Here is an 18,919-nt window from a genome sequence, read left to right as displayed (position 1 = left end):
ACTAAAAATAGTAAATAAAACTTCCACACAAAGCATTCTTGGAAAAAAATTATCTTTGAGAGGACTTTTTAACTTTTAAAATACAAAATTGTTATTAAAAATTTACCAACTACTTAAATGTTGAGTAAGAAGAAAGCATATGGTGTTTGAAAACTGAAACTAACTAAAAATTTACTGACTGGAATTATTCCATGTGTAGGACAGCTGTACATGTCAGCAGACAGTAAAAACAGTCACAGAGAAACTGTCATGAGAAAATTAAAATAGAAATAGTATACAATTTAGTTTATCATAGTTTTTTAGTTCAGTAATTCAAAAAAGAGCAAGTCAAGAAAAACAAACAAGATTTACTAGTTTTAAATACATTTGCCAAGAAGAATTTTTAGCAGAACAGTGATTAACCACAGCTCTTTACTTTCAAATAAATGCATGAACACCAAAGCCACTACATTTGAAGCACGATTTTATCAGCTATAGCTCATGTTATATTAACCCTTTCTATCATTTTAAAATCATTTAGCATACTTAAAACACATCTTACTGAAAACTGCCATTTAGCTAACCATTGTGTCTGGGAGACTCAAAGAGCTCCCAGGGACTAAATTAAAAATACAAAGCAAACATAGAAATTATTTATATTGAACATATCCTGACATAGCCATACCAACTGCTGGAGCTACCAAATATCACATTTGGTTCTGCACAACTTTGTAATAAATGTATAAAACTTCGAGTGCATTTTAAAGAACACAACCAGATGAAAAAATGACTTTACAACTACTTCAGAATATGAGTACCTGTAGGCTTGTCCAAGACTTTTATATGCATCTATGAAGTCTGCTTTCTGCTTCAGAGCTTCTTTGAAGGATTCAATGGCTTCCTACAGAAAGGAATCAACAGAAAAATCTGTAACTTAATACATTCATTAAGTTTCAGCATCCTCAGCAGTTATTAGCTATGGAATTTATGGTTATATATCACAAGCTTTGGAAGGAACAAACGAGGCACGAATTTATTACAAAATCTATAGAGTAAAAATTATTACATAATAAATGAAATACCAAAACATCCTTTACAGTACTGACAGATTTAGCTGAAATTCCTTTGTCTAATATGCAGTGGGAATGAGCAATTCTTTTAGCATTTTAATAGAGTTCAGAGATGAAATCCCTTCAGAGTTGCTTTCAAAGCACAGTCTGCTCCCAAAAGCAAAGCAGTCTCTCCTTACAGCCTTCTTTCTTCATTCATAATACACCTCTTAAGTTTTGGAGGCCAAAAGACTCCTTCAAATCTGCACTCTGCCTTTAATTGTCTTATTGCATTCTTTGTTATTGTCTCAGTTGGAAACATTCTCTTTAGGGATTACAGAGTAAGTGATCATCTTCACACAACAGCGTGTAGTGTTGCTATCACTGCTATTGCTGTTGTAAGGAATACAATGTAATACAAACAAAAGCTAACAATATAAGCATGTGGTTAAAGAAATATTCCTCTTCAAAGAATCTGATTAAGAACTCAGCTTTTTTAACTAGAGTGGCTACACAAACTGGAATATTCAATACTGAGACTTAGAATTAAGGATGGAATAATCAACTACTTTATATTACAAAGGAATGCCTGGAAAGTATCTTGAAGTCTTCAATGCAATAAATTTGATGCAGTAAGTAAAGAATTACTGGTATCTTTAGTCACTTTAGAAATTCTTGTTTAAAAAAACTATCAAATATATTCTGAGCACTACAATGTGCACAAAAATACCCGCTGAACAAAAATGTAGGACAATCACCTACAACTATAGAGAGGCTCATATCCTATAGATAAGTTTTAAAATCAAGATTATTATTCCAAAAACCAGTGATTCAAACAAATCTCTTTTCACCCAAAAATGAACAAATCCACCCTCAACCCCAATCTTCAATTTTCAGCAAGCCTTATAAAACCTAACACATGGCATAGCTTTCCTTTAAAAGGCAGCCTGAATCTGACTGGAAGCTAAGGTGTACCTGGGAATGAAAAACCAGTCAGTGATAATCTCCGAACATGAACATCAGAGAGGGAAAATGCTTCCTTTGAGAAAAGAAACTGGGGAGAAGGATGTGGCAATACAGAAATGTATTGACCTGTGTATCAGAAAGAAGAAAACTTTGCTTCTATTCTGCTAACTGAGACAGCACTTATTTTTGTCAACTTTCCAGTCAGCTTTTGATTTTCACCATCACTTTTTGGGGTCTCTGTTGCCTACAAAGAAAATCAGAAATCCAGACTATTATTTGTAAGTGTCTCTTCTTACTGCAAGAAGACACAGACAATAAAAGTTCAATGACAGTCTGATGTTCTCACAGCATACAGTGAGACTGTGGAAAAAATACCTGCTTGGGTACTAAAAAAGTGAGGAAGTGGACTGCAAAAAAAAATAGAGATTAAAAAAATAGTGCTTGCCTATGAAAGATAGTGGGCTGAAACTCAAGAGTCCTGGGTTGCCTCCAGATTCTGCATACAACCCTTAATGAACCCCAAGCTGTTATCAGAGGTTAAACAAAAAAGACAGCTTCCACTACTGAATTCAGGAATCACACCATTGCATCTTAATTTTTCCAACTGAGGATTTCAGATAACTTGTCTAATTACTCTCTCCTCTGGAAAATGGCAGCAACACCTCTAAATACTTTACAAACAAGAAACCGGCAATATTACTGCACCTAAAACAGAGAGAAGTTTTGAGTTAGAAATGGTGAAAACTTGAAGACATGGGATGAACTTACTTCCCTGCTGATTTTAGAAACTGAAGGAGCAAGTATGTTCCCTCAAGTTAAAAATCAGCCTTCCAGAAACAACATAGGATTGAAATAAACATGCATAAATGCAAGGCTTTACCAGCACTTTCCTTTATTACTCCCTAGCTCATTCAAGAAAGAGTTTAAAATTAATTTCTTCTTCATCCCTCTTCCCTTCCTAAAACTTAGGAAATCTCTACTTAATTTTGAAATTTTTGAACATAATCATACAAATACTAGCAGAGGTGCTAAGTACAAATATCTTTCAAAGCATTATCCTTGAACATGCCTATTATCACTGACCTAATGAGATTCAACAAGACCTGCAGTATTTACAAATCATATAATGGAATCTTTTTGTTTTGCTTGCACTCGCTTACCTTAAAAATCTTCCTTATGTGAGAGAAAATAGATATATCAACACCAATGACATTTCTACTGTTTTATGGAAATAATTTCAAATAAAGGGCATTGTTCCACATGAAGTATTGTTTAATATAGCTTTACCTTCAGAAGTCCTCTGTGAAAGAAGGTTAAGCCTTTATAAAGCATAGCTATAGGCTGATTTTTGTTCAGTTCCAGTGAGCGCTGAAAATCTTCATGGGCTGTTGCATAATCCTATGATAAAGAAGGTTTCAGATGACACAGAAAACACCATACAAATAAAGAGGAATATGCATTTTTATTTCCATAAAAGTAAACTACAGAATTTTGTTTAATATATGAAGTCAGTCGCATGGCTAAGCAGCAATGATTATCAATTACCAATCAGAACATTAAAGAATGCACAACACACTTCCAACTTTTACAGAAAGTACTGTATAAAACATAGTAAAGTAAATGGAAAAATAGCTGGAGGCAAACAGTAAAATCAAAAGAATCAAGCAGGAAATCAGCTATCTAGTATTCACACAATCTTTGAAGATAAAGCTACTTGTTCTACATTAAAGCTTTAAGAACACCACACACAGATCACATAGCAAAATGGGATGTTAGCATTTTTGTAGGGTTTTTTTGTTTATTGTGAGAAGTGTTTTTTTAAGTATATAAAAGACTTACTGCCTTGGCCGTAAGTATTTTCCTTCTTAGACTGGTGTTTATCAATACTAATTAACTCCAGGTTTATAAATCAAGTCAAAGTCTTTATCTACTTCCTACTCCTCAAACACAAAAGTATCTGAGGTGTGCATGCAAGGTACTTGTCCTCTGATTCTCAGCATTAAATAGATTTGTCAATGAAATACTTCGTGAATACTCGTGAAAACTTCGTGAACTGTCAGAAAGCAGCTACAGGAGAAGCAGGGCTTTTGTTATTAGATTGGTTTGGGTTTTTTTAACTAAATAGGAAAGAAGTTCTAGAACAAAATTAAGAACTAGAACAGAAGTCAACAAAATCATGAACAACATCCAAAACAACCAAAGCCAAAGAGAATCCCCAAACTCCACTAACCTCAGATATGAAGTAAAGGGTACCTCTGTGCCTGTAGAGCCTTGCTGATGGTTGTAGCTGAATAGCTTTGGTGAGATCTGATAATGCTTCACTGATTCGTCCTAGTGGGGACAATATCTAAGAGTACAAAACCAAAATACAGTTTAGAGCAGACAGACTGAATGGACTTGTTTTAGAAATAGAAGATTATTCTTTTCCGTGTTCAGCTTTAACAGAGTAATTGTATTTGCTAGAACAGGCTGGAAAGTTCCACTGTAAATGTCAGTAATTATGGCTTTTAAATCCCTACGAAAGAGTAAATCTGGAAGAATTTTTCTCAAAACTATCAGTGTACATGAACATCACCACATATTCAGAAATCCTGTATTCCAAACCAAAAACAAGTCGATCAAAGTAAAATACTCAATTTCAAGTCATTTCAACATATTTAAACGAAAATGTAATTAAAGTATCCTCCACAACCTAATTTGAAAAAAACATTCCCCCAATGGAAAATGGTCCATTTCCAATTATTTTAATGTCCTTCACATTTTTAGATCAAGGTTCACAAATGTGCTAAGAGATCACTAAAAACATTAAAACTCTGAATATTATGGCAGCTATCACTATACAGTGATAGCTATATACTGTAATATAATATTTATACTTTTGGTTTGTCTACAAAGCTGCTTCTTAAAACTCTTAACATTTTCTGTAACGTAGTTAGTAAAACAAAACTTGATTTTTAAAATAAAAAATACATGTGGGTTGGAATGATTTTTAAATTACATGCAGAAATATAAACCCAGAACATTAAATTTTTTAAAAATTTGGTATTTTAACAATTAGTATTCACTGCAGATTTACTAAGGTGACAAAAGGTGCAAACAGTAAGGTTCAAGTGATATTTTCATTAATTTCATAAAAAAACTTAAACACAAATGATCATGTTATATAGTATGTCAACATAATACATGCAGTTCCATTGGCTAAAATAACTCTATATGGTCTGTGTCTTATTTTAAAACTAAATATTCCACAAATTACACTGTTTGAGAGGAAATGTGTATATTTTAAAAGAAAGGAGAACAGAACACCAAGCTTTAGGCATTAAGTCAGTTAAGATATGACTGGAAACACAGTATAATTGCAACTTCTCCTAAAGTCTGAGAAGACACAAAAAATGCTCACTTCTGCTCGCTGTTCAAATACTTCAGGATGATCTGGTTCTAGACTAATCACCCTGCTGAGCTCAAAAAGGGCAAGTTCAGCATTTTTCATATCCTGGAAATTAGAAAAATAAACAAGGTGAACAACTGTGCACACTTAGACTGATATATTCTCAAGATGAAGCACAACTAGATTGGCTAAGTGTTTGAAAGTGTAACAGTTGATATTAAAAGCTCTTCACATCTTTGGTAAAAACATCAAGATGCATTATTCTGCAAATAGCTGGAAAAAACCACGTCTGCTACAAACAATGAAACTGAACTTTGTTTCTACACATAATCTTTATGTTGTACCTCTAATAATTTATTAAGTAACTCTATGAATAAATATTAGATTTATAGCTCCAGAGTTACTTTGCTTGGCAGCAAAGCTGGTTCAAGCTCCCACATGAATTCCAACACACAGGAACACTCATACCCACCAGTGCTGTCATCAGCACTGTCTGCAACTTAAGCCAAGTAGTACTGATGAATGGGATGATGCCAACAGCATCCTGCCTATCTAAAATTATAAACTGTCCTCAATTAAGTAGTTAATCAATAGGATGGAAGTAATTACTTCATTGGAAAAAAATTCTAAGTAATTATACAGCACATTCTAGATTAGATTCCATTGATTTTTTTTTCTCAAAGCAAAGAAATTTTGTGCTTAGTATCATCTTTGTATCTTGAAGGTGTCACTCAAAAACTTTTACCAAGTGAAACTGTATCAGCACCTAGCTAAACCAAGAAAACAAACTCACATTTATGTTAAAAACAAGCAAATATGAGGGACCTCAAGCTCTTGACAGTATCCCTAGATAATTAAACACTCTGAAAAAGAAAATTTTCAAGGAGTTATTAAATTATTCATTCTTCTAGAACTCTAGCAACTATTCAACCATGATTCAACTGGCCACAAATTCCTACAGGGACCAGCGTCTACTCATAAATTTCTCAAATTTCTCTCGGATCAAGAAGTTATTCGAGCATTAAGTATTGCAACCAAGTAATTTTGATTTTTTTTCACAAATGCAAAGTGGTATACTTATCATGAGGCATAAGCAACCAAAAAGCAATGCAAAGTCCACTGTATTGGATGAACTGACAATGTTTCCAGGCTGCAAAAGACTTTTTCATTTCCAAATACAGCTGAGGTACGGAGATTAATTCAGTGGGACTTCATAAATTTCTCTCAGAGGCAAAATACTGCCTGTTATCTTAATAGGCAACTCTTTCAAGAAGCTGTGGCTCACAGCCTTACTATCTAGCACTCACAACAGTGCCCAATCTCCTCCTTTGGCACACTTACGTTGTGCAGCTTTACTTCCACAGTCTCACAAAGCAAACGCACCCATGGCTTGAGCAGCATGATCTGCTAGATCCCTCCATGTCATACAGTGCACCAGCCAAGGGACAGACTCCTCATGAAACAGAGGAGCACAAAGACTTTGGGGTGTACTTAACACATTCTCATCAGTCTAGTTATTCCTATTACAGGCTTTCTGATAGTTCAGACTCAAATAATTCAATCAGATATTAATTTAAAAAATTATCTACTCACATGCAGTCCTTTTTTTCCATATGCTATCCCTCGTCCATAAATTGCACTAACCAGCTCTGGTTCTTCCTGTTAAACAAATAAAATATTAATTTGTGGTGTGGGTTTTTTGGTTTTTCAATATGTATTTAATTTTAGCTGATCTAAAGTAGTAAGCAATGAACAATCACAGCTACCAGGCAAAGAAATTTATTGTATTACAGTCCATACTTTCATGTGCTCACAACTTCCAATTCAATTTAATGGAATTGTTCTGGAGTATTTCTCTGATAAAAAAGCCAAACAGAGAGCAGTTATCATGCCACCTACCAAAACTATTACCCTGTGTACATTAGACTAGATTACAATACACAGTATTCATTAGAATACTCTGTTACCCATTGCAATAGTTGTAACCTTAGTGGTAATTATGTAACTTCTGTCTCATGTCACTGAACTGATAAAAAACATACAATTCGGCAACTCAAAGCTTATTTTCCATGCAATTTAAATTTGAGATTTAAAATTTGGGAGCAAGATATTATGACATCCTGATGAAATTTATATTCAGACAGCAGCTAAAACCAGAGGTATTCTACTAAAATAGTTCTGTAAAATTCAAACCAACTTTTGTGACTTTCCTACTTGGGCACTTACTACGTAAGGATGCACCCTACGTAGTAAATCTACTTCTTGTTTGATGTCATTTACTCCAACCACAGTTTCCCATACAAGTTTCAAGAACTATACAGCAAAACTGTTTTGTCAACACAACAATACCTATACAGCAAAGTTTCCCTGAAAACCAGGCAGGAATCACTACCTTCACACCTGCAAGGAACACAGCTGTCCTACAAAGTCTGTAGCACAGGCCTGGTCTTTTTTAACTGGGACATCTGCCAAGAAACAAACTGTTTCCTAAGAAACAAACTGCTCTGGACAAAACAACAGAATACGTGGCATATCAGTGCTGGCAGCTTGCCAGACTCCAACTTATTCCAAGTTTATGCTTGGCTACATCAACAGTAGGTATAGCTTCCTACTCTTAATACTATGGCTAAGCAAGGCTGGTTTATTCAGTTAAATGTTTTAATGCTCACTTTATATGTATTTAAAATTGCATTGTGGAAAACTGAGTGAACAATCATGATTACTTTACAGCCTTTCAGGCATACCATAAGTATGATATTAAAGCAGACTTTAAACTGAGATGTGGGCACTGCAGAAGAACTCTAGCACATAAATGCTTCTCCCAGAATCTTTCTACAGTTGGTGTATCTTGCTTATCTTCACCTTTTAAGTATTAAGTTTCCTTCAAATAAACACAGGAAACAATATGTAAATCCAGTGGTTTTGAAAGCAGGATTTCTCATTAGGGTACAAAAAAATCCTCACATTAAAGCAAATCAAAGACAGATATCACTAAAAACCTTTATTTGGTTTATTTGCTATCAACCAAATAAAAATAAAAGCACACAAAACCCCCAAACATTCTTGTCCTCAGATAAATTCCCTGGAATAATTCCATTAAATTGCCACACTTCCAGTCAATTTAAGAACAAGCCATGTGACACTTAAAAGAAATACATGCCATTATTTGCAATATTGCTTCCAGCTTGCATTTGTGTACTTTAAACAGTTTAAATGAAAAAGTATGTCCATGCTTCTGAATGTTCCAGGTTTTTAGCCATAAAAATGCAGTATTTTTAAAATCATCTTTAGTTGAAGCTTATAATATTGTTGGGGCTGATTTTGTTTTAAATGTGACTACCTCCTACTTGATTAACTGTAGAAGATTCTGAATTCTTTATTTCGGTCAGGAAAAACACTCGTAAGTATTAGTTATGTTTTATTTATATATTAAACTAATTAAATTCTTACCATTGAAAAAGGACAAAGGCAGCATACAAAATCATTTATCACTGTGAAAGCAATGTGTTACTTGCCACTAGCAATAAATTATCTCTATCAGGGCTTTTTTTCTCATGTTATTGGCACCATGCTGTCACCCAAAAAAAGTCTACTTTAAAATATCTCATCCTACACAACAAGCAGACAATCTAAGAAACTTCAGCTCTGCAGAGGTCAGGCCTCTGAAAACATGTGCTTTTTATGGTCTAAGTGCCATAAAAACTTTATGCCTACAGATGAGAAAAATACTCACCAAATAAGCAAGATACTGATCACCCAGTTCTAACAGTATGCTTACGTTTGGATGGAAAAGAAAATGAACAAACAGTAGAATAATTACTCTCATTTTAAAATCCTTAATTTAATATTTGTTTTATTAAAAGCCATATGTGGCAATGGATATTTTCATTAAGTTATTTTTTGGGGTCCAAGCAGAAAACTTACCTGCAGCATTGTTGAAAAATGTCGTATAGCTTCATCATACAAGCCATTGCCAATCAACACGTATGCAATTGCTAAGAAAACATTAAAAATGTAAATAACACAGAAAAAAATCACTTTTTAAAGCTATTAAATACTACCAAATTGTAAAATGTTTAAGTTGCTACATGGCAGTGAAGATTATTTTAATCAGAGGATTCCTGAATGGCCACCAAAATGACATGACTTCCCTCAGCCATTACCTAGCATTCATGAATTACTCAATTCATACTGTGCTCTTCAGAGTTCTTTTGGGATTTTGTGATCTACTTGTGGGCTTTTTCTCTCCTTTTTACAAGTCCTTTAGGAAAGGACCCATGTTTGCTTCTCAAATACTTAGGATCAGAAAAGGCACTATGATCCCAATACAACAGTTCTGGATGCTTTCTCAGAAGTGTCACCTGGCTAAGTTTTTTTGACAATTTGATTAGGGAACTTCTACTTGTTTGTGCACATATTAATAAACTTTATTAGTTCACAATAAGATTTTCCTTCATTTGAATTACCTAGAAATACTTCAACTAATCTGATTTCACTATTTATAAAAGAGAAACTGAAAAACAACTGAATCTTCAGCTATGTTATAATTATGAAAAGCTTTCAAGTTCTTGTGTATCCCCTCATTTTGAAGTAGAAGCCAAGTGTTTGAAAAAGAAACAGACCATTAGAAATACGTTCCTGTAACCTCCACAAGATATAAAAACACAGTCAAATCACAAGACTGGAAAGCTGTAGTTTTGCTTGCATGACTGAAGTTCAGTTCTGACAGCTGAATATCTCAAGATTGTTTCATTTTGCATGTTTTAATCTCTCACAATTCTTAACTCTGGACTAAGCTCTATCTACACTGCCAACAAAACCCAGTACCTTGAAGACCACAGCTATGAAAGTTAGAGAGAACTTTTCCCCAGACAGTTTGTTCAAACAGCTGGCAGTGGAACTACAAGCAGATTTCACCTTTCCCCACTTACAGTGAATTTAGCAACAGAAGAGGCACCTCTTAGCTTAATTATTTATTCAAACATGAGAAGAGACAAGTAAGTAATTTAAAGCAAAGGCATTATTAACAGGACACAGACATCTTTCAGGCAGGCAGAGCCACATTGTTTTGGCAGTGCAATGAAAAAGAAATAAGAAGTGTATTTAATCCAGAGCTTGTCTCATACTCAGAGCACTTCTATTATGAAGAAGGAAATATTTGTGTGCAATATAAGCTTTCTCCTCAATACATAAAAAGCTTCACTCGGCACAAATACATAGGATTACCAAAAAAGGGAAAAAAATGGCCAGGGGGAAGGACAGGATGAAGAGCTCTTGAATTTTCCTCATTTCATTCTTCTTCAAGACTATACAGTTATTACTATCATCTTTAGGCTTCGAATCCCAGAACACAGAAAAAGTGGAACATAAAATAAAGTCAACTCAACCATTTCAGGGTTAAGAAAAAATCTGGAGGACACAAGATAACCAAGACTTACATTGTCACTCAGTTGCTTTACTGATAACAACTGTATTCAGTTTATACAAGATACTTGGCAAAATGCCACACTGAACTGTGAACTGTCTGCAAAACTCTGGCAAGTGGCTGACAGCTAGTACTTGATACAGTACCAACTTCTTTTAAACAGTATCCTCTTGATTTTTTAATCTTTAATATTACAAAACTACAAGTACTTCATTATGAAAAAATCTAATGGTTAACAATGGCCCATTAGCCAAAGTATTTCAGTCTCAACATTCCTTCAGAAGGCCCCATACATTCTGTGTTACTTCTCCTCAGAACAGTTAAAAACAACATGCAAAAACAAGAAGGACCAAACCAGGCTCCTCACACCACAACATCCTTGGACTAAAGTGGGTAGATAGGTGCCAGCCTACATGCCAAACATGAGGAAAGAGACCTTCTAGCAGACTATTCCAAGTCTACAGAACAGATACTAGAAGTACCAGATATTTTCATCTAAATAGAAGCTTAGTATTCTTTGCAGGATTCTATGAACATAGAGCTAGGTAGTCTAGGAATATTAAAAAAGATTAAGCCCCCAGATTTTCCTGGATAAATTAATGAAGGTAGAAACTAAGCCAGAAAAAAACCTTCTTAATTATTTTAAATTCATTAGAGGGGATTAAAATCTCTCTTTGCTGTTACACAAAAGATGGTCTGCTGCCTTCCTTGACACACATCCTCAACAATCTCTCGGCTACCTTGTAATACCTCTATTTGAAGAAGCATTGCAACTCCATTTTTGAGTCCCCTGAGGAAAGTATTTCCTGCTCATTTATTAGAAATGCTCCCATTTCTTTGTGCCGAGTGTGCTTTGAAAAAACTTCAAGTAGCAGCCTAGGACATAATTCAGAAAGTCTTCCTGCTGCACATAAGTTTTGATGGGCGGAGTGTGGAGACAGGAAACAGATCCAAGATCTATACTTCATAGAAAGCATATTGCATTGGTAGCATTTTCTGGATGTTTGAACAGTTTTAGTCATCAATAATCACAGAAAAATGGAAACAGGAAGTAGCTGAGCATATTAAAAAGGATTTAATCAGCATTCTTTTTGAACATCTGCTTAAGCAGACATGGTGAAGAATTCTAGTGAAGAAAGCAGGAAAGGTTTTTAGCAACAGAGATAAGTATTTGCTTTATAAGACCAGAGGAAACTTGCTGAATTTCCAGACTTATTATGATCAATTTGAAGTTAATGCATCACTTCAATCATCAATTTTTAAAACATTTAGTGCTAATAATTAGCACATCAATCACCTGCACAAACCTTATATAAAACATCTTACCCAGTTCTTCATTTGTGTTGTCATTATCAGTAGCAAATGGAAATCGTTTTTGTTCTGCAAGCAACTTTGCTTGACTCTGTAAAATATCATATTTTCAAGTGTTCAGCAAACAACAACACAGAATTTAACAGAAAATCCACGTCTTAAATCCTTAAGAGAATGCCTTAAAACACAAAGTCAAAATGAATGTGATTTCACTAAGGTAACTGAAATCAAGTTCATTCCTAGTCTTCCACAGGGAGAAAAGCTTCTCTTCAGTCAGATGCTGCTGTTTTCTGCTCTAACATAAGGGTAATCAAACCTCAGAAAGAACATTGTCAGAATTTTACCAGGGACTGATGCTTCTGAATGGCTTTTGCTTAAGGTGAAGTTTTGTGGCCTTTTTAAGACACCTTACTTCTTATGAAAGTTTATACTGTTTGCCCTATAATTATTCCTTTGTCTCCTGCAAGAGAAGAGTACTGCAGAAGAGTAAAACACTGAAAATAAACACTGAAAAGAGCATCACTCCATCAATATAGAACAGCTAAACTTCACAATGCCATACTAAAGAGGCTGTCATTTCAACAATAACATTCTATCAGTTCTACACTTTGTTCAAACTGTAGTCTTATCTAGGATGTCTGTTCCCTAAAAATGCACCTATAGAAACCAACAGTGTCAAAGACAACTCCCTCAGAAATGCAGAAATATTCAGCTCTATTTATTTCCACAAATACTTTTCATAGACAGCTGTAAGCCTACCAGAGTAGTTTATGTTAGAAAAATACAAAATGTTCATTTAAATCAATTGGTCTTTCAAACTGTTTTAGGAAACAAGAAGGGGAAAAAATAACATCTCTCTCCATTCAGTTTTCTTTCAATTCAACTAAACAGTTTGTTTCCACTACTGTTCTCCTTTAAGGTTGTTTTGCCTGTCCAATCAAAAGTAGTCACATTAACTGTGTCCCCAACACAGACATTTAATTTACCTAAAAAATGCAAAAGTTAAATGGCCAGATTCCATTGCACAGTTTTTGCCCTGTGTGTCTAATAACGAGGAGAACATTTGGTCTGCTCTAAGAATTTAGTGTTTTGGAAAACAAGAATGATTAGCAAATGGATTTTACAAACTTTTTATTTTTTACTGCAATTAAAGGTCATGTATGAGCTCTACATTACACTATACCACTGAAAATTGTTACTCTGCCTATATCTGCACCTCTACACTAACAGAGTATGGCAGTTATTTCCCCTATAGAGAAAAACCATTAATAAAACAGCACAAAAAATGAGCAGGGTTCAACAGATGTAACAATAAAAAAAACGAAATCTCCATTGCAATGCATATGCATTTACCAATGCAACACTTTCATATCACCAATGGCCGTCGTGCAATATTCAGAAAATGACCCTTAACACTTAACTCTACAAAACATTATTCTTCTATAATTGTCTTTAATATTAGGAAAAACAGCACAACATTTTTATGAAGGACAATCTCTTCCTTGATGGATTTACATAAACAGATCTACACATCTTTGTCTGCAGACAAAGATCTAGCCAGATCCCACACTGGTGTTGGAAAATAAGCCCCAAGCAGAAGGATCTCACAATACAATAGAATTATTTCCTAGAGATTACTGAGCTGCATGTGACAGCAAGAGAAGTACCACTACTTCATCTGTTTTGACATTACAGAGTAACAGAACCGTTGTGGTGGCAGAGAAAGTGGTTTCACACTTCCTCAACAAACTCTGATTTCAGGTACAGGTTAAACATCCTGCAACTCTACACACAAAAAAAAATGTCAGTCACTCTGTCCTCAAGAAACAGGAGAATTTTCATCATAGCAGCAGGGATTGATAGGCAACAGCACCATATCCCAACAGGTTTAATTCTTGCTCTCTTTAAAACAAATCTTTTGGGTTTTTTTAACAGGGAAATTTCTTTCTAACAAACATACATTTCACTGTTAGAAAAAATTGTTGGTACTGTTGGACTAGACAGGAAAGATCTTCTGACCAATATATGATGAAGTCTAAGGAGAATATTCAAGTAAAACAATTGGCTTAGTGGATTTGCAGAATAGTAGTTTTAATTCCAAGTACCACCTCTGGAGAAGTTGTTTCCAGTTAAAATATTGTTTACACATTCCCTCAGCCAATAATTTCTAAAAATTTGCCAAAGCTACTTTGCTTATTCACATGGAAATAATTTGAAAATTTTCAACACCTGTATTCTACTGGACTGAAGATGGAACATCAAACCTTTGTTCTCAAAAGGCTAAGAGTAGCGTTGCAAGAAAACCCAAATTCCAAACTAGTCCTCTTGAGGTCTCTCTACCAAAAAATACTCTTCTTTTGTCAGAATATTCTTCACATGCCAGGTCAGTATCACATTTAGTGAAATACAGTCTGAAGTCTCTAACTCTCATCTTTGCACAGTGTTACTTCTGTAGAAACTAGAAGTTATTACGCTTACTTCTACATGCATTTTTCAGTAAACCTCAGGAAGCTAATCTGGGAAAAAGCTAATGCACCTCTCCCCTTTTCAGGCATAGCCCTGCACCCCCAAAACCAAAAAATAAATTGGTTAAATAATTGAGTTGAAGGTTAGCTCTCAGTGACAACATCTGCTTCAATTAGTTGACAACCCTAAAGACTCATGACAGATACCTACAAATTAATACTTTTATGAGCAACTTGAGTTTATTCATACTGAAGCCTTTTGGGCAGCAATGCCTACTGATTAACAGATCTATTTGCATTTATTTCCCTGAACTTCATTCTAACTGGTTATGCAGCTGAAGTAGTCTGCAACTTCAACAATCTAGTAAAATTATTGTGTACATTATATTCTTGATAACATACCAGAATTTTTTCTGTATTCAAGGAAAGTATAGATTCACAGGACGATGATCCTCCTATGTCACAATCCGATTCATGGAAGTGCAAAAATGATGAATCTGGGAGAAGAGAGAGAAAATACTTTTAGGAACTCATAGAGTATATGTTCTATTATCTCATCTCACATTTCCTCATGTTTGGCTGAACAGCTTCCCCACAGGGCATCCCACAGGGCAGAACTTTCATGAAGTGCTCTCTACCCATAGCACCCACAGAGCCAGGGAAGCAATAGCTGACATGAAAGCTTCATCTAATTAGTTTTATCCCTACTTATGTTTATGCTTCTGGTTATGAATAGATTAATAAAAAGAAGTGCTAAAAAAATGGGGCAGAGGTGAAAAAGGAGGAAGCTAGAAGCAAATAACAAGGGCTTGGAGTAGGCATGTCTTCTTTCAGCATTATGATTTCATTCTCTCATCCAAAAAGTAGCAGATAAAATTCATTCCAATCCCAGAGAAGGAAATAAATGGAATGGACCACAAAGACATAGGGGAAAGCTGCAGAAAACAGAGGTATAAAGACTGTAAAAAGCAGATAGAATAATGAACTCTAATTGACCAAACATATACAAAGGTAAGCTACTAAGAATGTCATTTCAAAAAGCATAAGGCTGATTCATTTCTCCTAAAAGTCAAACACAGCTTGTTGGCATAGCAGAGAAAAAGTTTAAGATATCAAACAAATAAAGAAGTAACAATAATAATCAACTACTCCCTCAGATTGATAGGCAACAGAAACCACTCCTTCCTCTATGTCATGCTTTTAATTGCTATTCCAATAGAACTGTTAACTTTCAAACCTTTGGAACCTAGAGCTTCTATCATCTTTAAATATTTCAAGAATAAACAAGAAAAAGAAAATATACTGCATTATCTCCTTGAAACCATGTCACAAATACCAAATTTTATCATCTCCCTTGATGTTTGTAAATCTAAACGATGCTAAGTTTGAAAGGCTGGGGGGCAGGGTGTGCTCTTATATTTTGACTTCTTAAGGACTGTAGTAATTAATTCCCTATCTCTCATAAGCACAGAGCTAAAAAAGCAAAAGAAACAGTCTTCTTGTAAAGAGAAATAAAGGAAGCATCTAAAATCATTCTCTGTAAACAGGAACTTGGATCTACATTGAGCCATAAATGATAACCAGTGGGAGAAGTTTTACAACAAAAGCAAGGGTAGTAAAAAGCAGAAGTTCAAAGTTTAAAGTCAATCCTGTGAGAACAGTGGCAAACCACTCACAGTTTCCAAAAAGAGTGCTGCCAGCATGACGTTTCATCACTGCCCTTTGTTCTTCACATTGGTCAAACACTCCTGTGCTACGCCAGCGCTATTAACACCTTACTTGTTCCTGTTGGTGCTTGTGATTCAATAACTTCAGAGTTTTGGCTGCAGACTCAACAAGAAACTTTTGCTTCAGACATCAAAACAAAGAGGTGCAGGCATGGCCTACCTCTGGAATAATTTTCTTCACAACAGCAAGGATTTACTGAAATAATTTAATTTTTTGTAAGGTGGTAGGGAATTAGACAGCCAAGCCACAAGCTTGATACAAGCTACAGCAGGGAAAGACTCCCTCAAATCCTGCAGTTCTTGGGGAAACAAACTGCTTTACTCTTATGGAGAAATGGATCTGCCTTTGTCTGCAAGTTAGACACAATCAAAACTGAACCACATTAACAACTTCATGAAAATGAAGTTTTCTTCATTTTCAGAAACACCAACCAGAGAAAGTACTTTGGACCTTGTAGTAGGCTACAGGGAAAACTATTTGAGACCAAAAAAAATCTCAGCTTCTGTGCAAGTTGTACTAAAACAAAGACTGAGAGCTCAAGGAATTTTTCAATTGGCAATTCATTTAGTCCTAGCACGTAAACAGCAAGGAGTGAATTGGTATAGAGCTATTTGAAAGTAAGTTAGTTGTTCTGTAAGTAAGGCCTATCTTACTCCCAGTGCATGCAAGGTACCTGAGACACCTGATGATTCAAGCAGAACTCTTTGTACCAATCCCAGCTACACCAGTTTCTTTAAAACAACATCCGCCGTTAAATCAGAATCTAATCTTCCAATTCCACCTCTGAAGGAGTGCCTTGAGTCAATTGTTCGCGTCAGGTCTAGTAACAGATGTAATCAAGTGCTTTGCCATTTATTAACTTGTAGGGCGTACAGATTTTTATCTCAACACTGGGTGAAAGTCTTCTTGTTTTATGCTTAAGCTTGAATAATTTGTAGCAACAGTTACCTGAGATAACTTTCAAGATCTGGTTTCACCTTTAGGTACTATGGCTCTCAGCCACTGCAGCCACACACACACAAAGGTGATAAAAACTAACCAAAGAACTTTATAGTGTGAAGACAAAAGCACATACAGAAGGGAGGGGAGAAAGCAAAAACCCAGGTGCAGGAAACTCATAAGAAGTTATTTCCACTAAGTCTGTTATTCGAGTGGATTATATTAGTTTTATATTAGTTGTTAGGGACCATGGAATTGCTGATATGAGCATAGGCTTTATGAAATAAAGGGCAGGGGAAAAAATCACAAAACCATGCTGACAGTTAGGATGTTACGACACATCACTGTTTATTCTCTTATACATAATTTAGTATCACATTCCAAGCAATTGATAGACCTTTTTCTTCATCTGCATTGTGTGCACATTGCGATTCAGACTGGCATGTTTGTATGGCTCATTCACACCATGCTCAAGATCAACAATCACAACACATTAAACCACATGATCCAGATACAAAAGATACTCAAGCAGATAAAAACAGTTTTAACTATGCCTGCATTACAAGACATCAATTAACTTGAAAAATAGCAGAAGATCTGCTACTCAAACTTGGTACTCATAAGAGAAGCATCCAAGTCACCAGTAAAATAGATGTAATGTAGCTGAAATGAAAACGAGCCACACCTCACTCACTGAAACAAAGAACTGATATGGTTGGAAGAGACCTATGGAGATCATCCAGTCCAACCCTCCTGCAGGGTCACCTTGAGCAGGTGACACAAGAACACATTCAGGTAGGTTTTGAACGTCTCCAGATAGAGAAACTCTGCAAGCTCCTTGGGCAGCCTGTTCCAAGTCCTCCGACACCCTCATACAAAGCGGTTCTCCCCCAAGTTGAACTGGAACTTGTATTTAAGTTTATGGTCACTGCTCCTCCTCCTGTCTCTGGGCATCACTAAAAAGTCTGGATTCCCTCTCAGTCTTCTTTCCTTTAGACTAAACATGCCCAGCTCCCAGAGTCTCTCTTCGTGAGAGACGCTCCAGACCGCTGGACCCTCTCCGGCAGCTCCTTGTACTGAGAAACCCAGTAACACAAGCAGGGAGTACAGGCATATCCCCAAACTACTGAGCGCGGGAATGAAAAAGCAGCAGAGTCCAGCAGCCGGGCTCGGAGGTGAACGGGCAGCAGGGATCCTGCGTGTGGTACCTAAGGCTCGCCCGCCCAGGGGTGAGAGGTTTTCCCGGGCTCGCTGCCACAGCCCCTGCGGCTCCGCGCCACACACGGGCGCGGCGGGCACGGCGCTGCCGCTCACTCTCGGGCAGCCTCGCTGTGCGCCAGCCGAGGGCAGCGGCGGCACAGCCCGGGGCCCGCGGGCACCCCGCACCGCGGGCGGTCACCGCGGCGACGTCCCTGACTCACCGCACTCGGCCGAGTACTGCTCCGCCCACTCCCCCGCCGGGCCGTGGCGCTGCCGGTGCCGCTCCTGCTGGAACAGGGACAGCGCCGGGTAGCGCTCGGTGAGGGCGAGCGCGGCCGGGGCCAGCGGGGCCAGCAGGGCCAGCACGGCCAGCAGCACCCACGGACCCCGCGCCAGCCCGCCAGCAGGTGCCATCTTCACGGCGCGCATGTGCGCCGCCTCGCCCAGGAACACGGGGTGTCCCCGCCGC

At 36.6% G+C, this 18,919-nt stretch overlaps 1 protein-coding gene across 3 annotated transcripts in view; it reads right to left on the bottom strand.

Moving 5' to 3' along the window:
- Positions 1–18,879, bottom strand: part of TTC13 (tetratricopeptide repeat domain 13) — a 39,187-nt gene extending 20,308 nt beyond the window's left edge. The window contains exons 1-9 of one of the 3 annotated variants that reach the window (XM_059468097.1): positions 18,672–18,879; positions 14,986–15,080; positions 12,134–12,209; positions 9,307–9,377; positions 6,976–7,041; positions 5,395–5,487; positions 4,225–4,341; positions 3,282–3,392; positions 798–880 (exon numbers count right to left, since the gene is read on the bottom strand). In XM_059468097.1, coding sequence (XP_059324080.1) covers positions 798–880; positions 3,282–3,392; positions 4,225–4,341; positions 5,395–5,487; positions 6,976–7,041; positions 9,307–9,377; positions 12,134–12,209; positions 14,986–15,080; positions 18,672–18,879 — 920 coding nt within the window. Of the gene's footprint in view, positions 1–797; positions 881–3,281; positions 3,393–4,224; positions 4,342–5,394; positions 5,488–6,975; positions 7,042–9,306; positions 9,378–12,133; positions 12,210–14,985; positions 15,081–18,671 lie in introns of those variants that run through there. The other 2 variants (XM_059468098.1, XM_059468099.1) reach the window with 2 other exon arrangements.
- Positions 18,880–18,919: the final 40 nt, after the last annotated feature.

Source organism: Ammospiza nelsoni, chromosome 3 (genome assembly GCF_027579445.1).
Source record: "Ammospiza nelsoni isolate bAmmNel1 chromosome 3, bAmmNel1.pri, whole genome shotgun sequence".
Classification (NCBI taxonomy): Eukaryota; Metazoa; Chordata; class Aves; order Passeriformes; family Passerellidae; genus Ammospiza; species Ammospiza nelsoni.
This window is presented reverse-complemented; position numbering and strand designations above follow the sequence as displayed.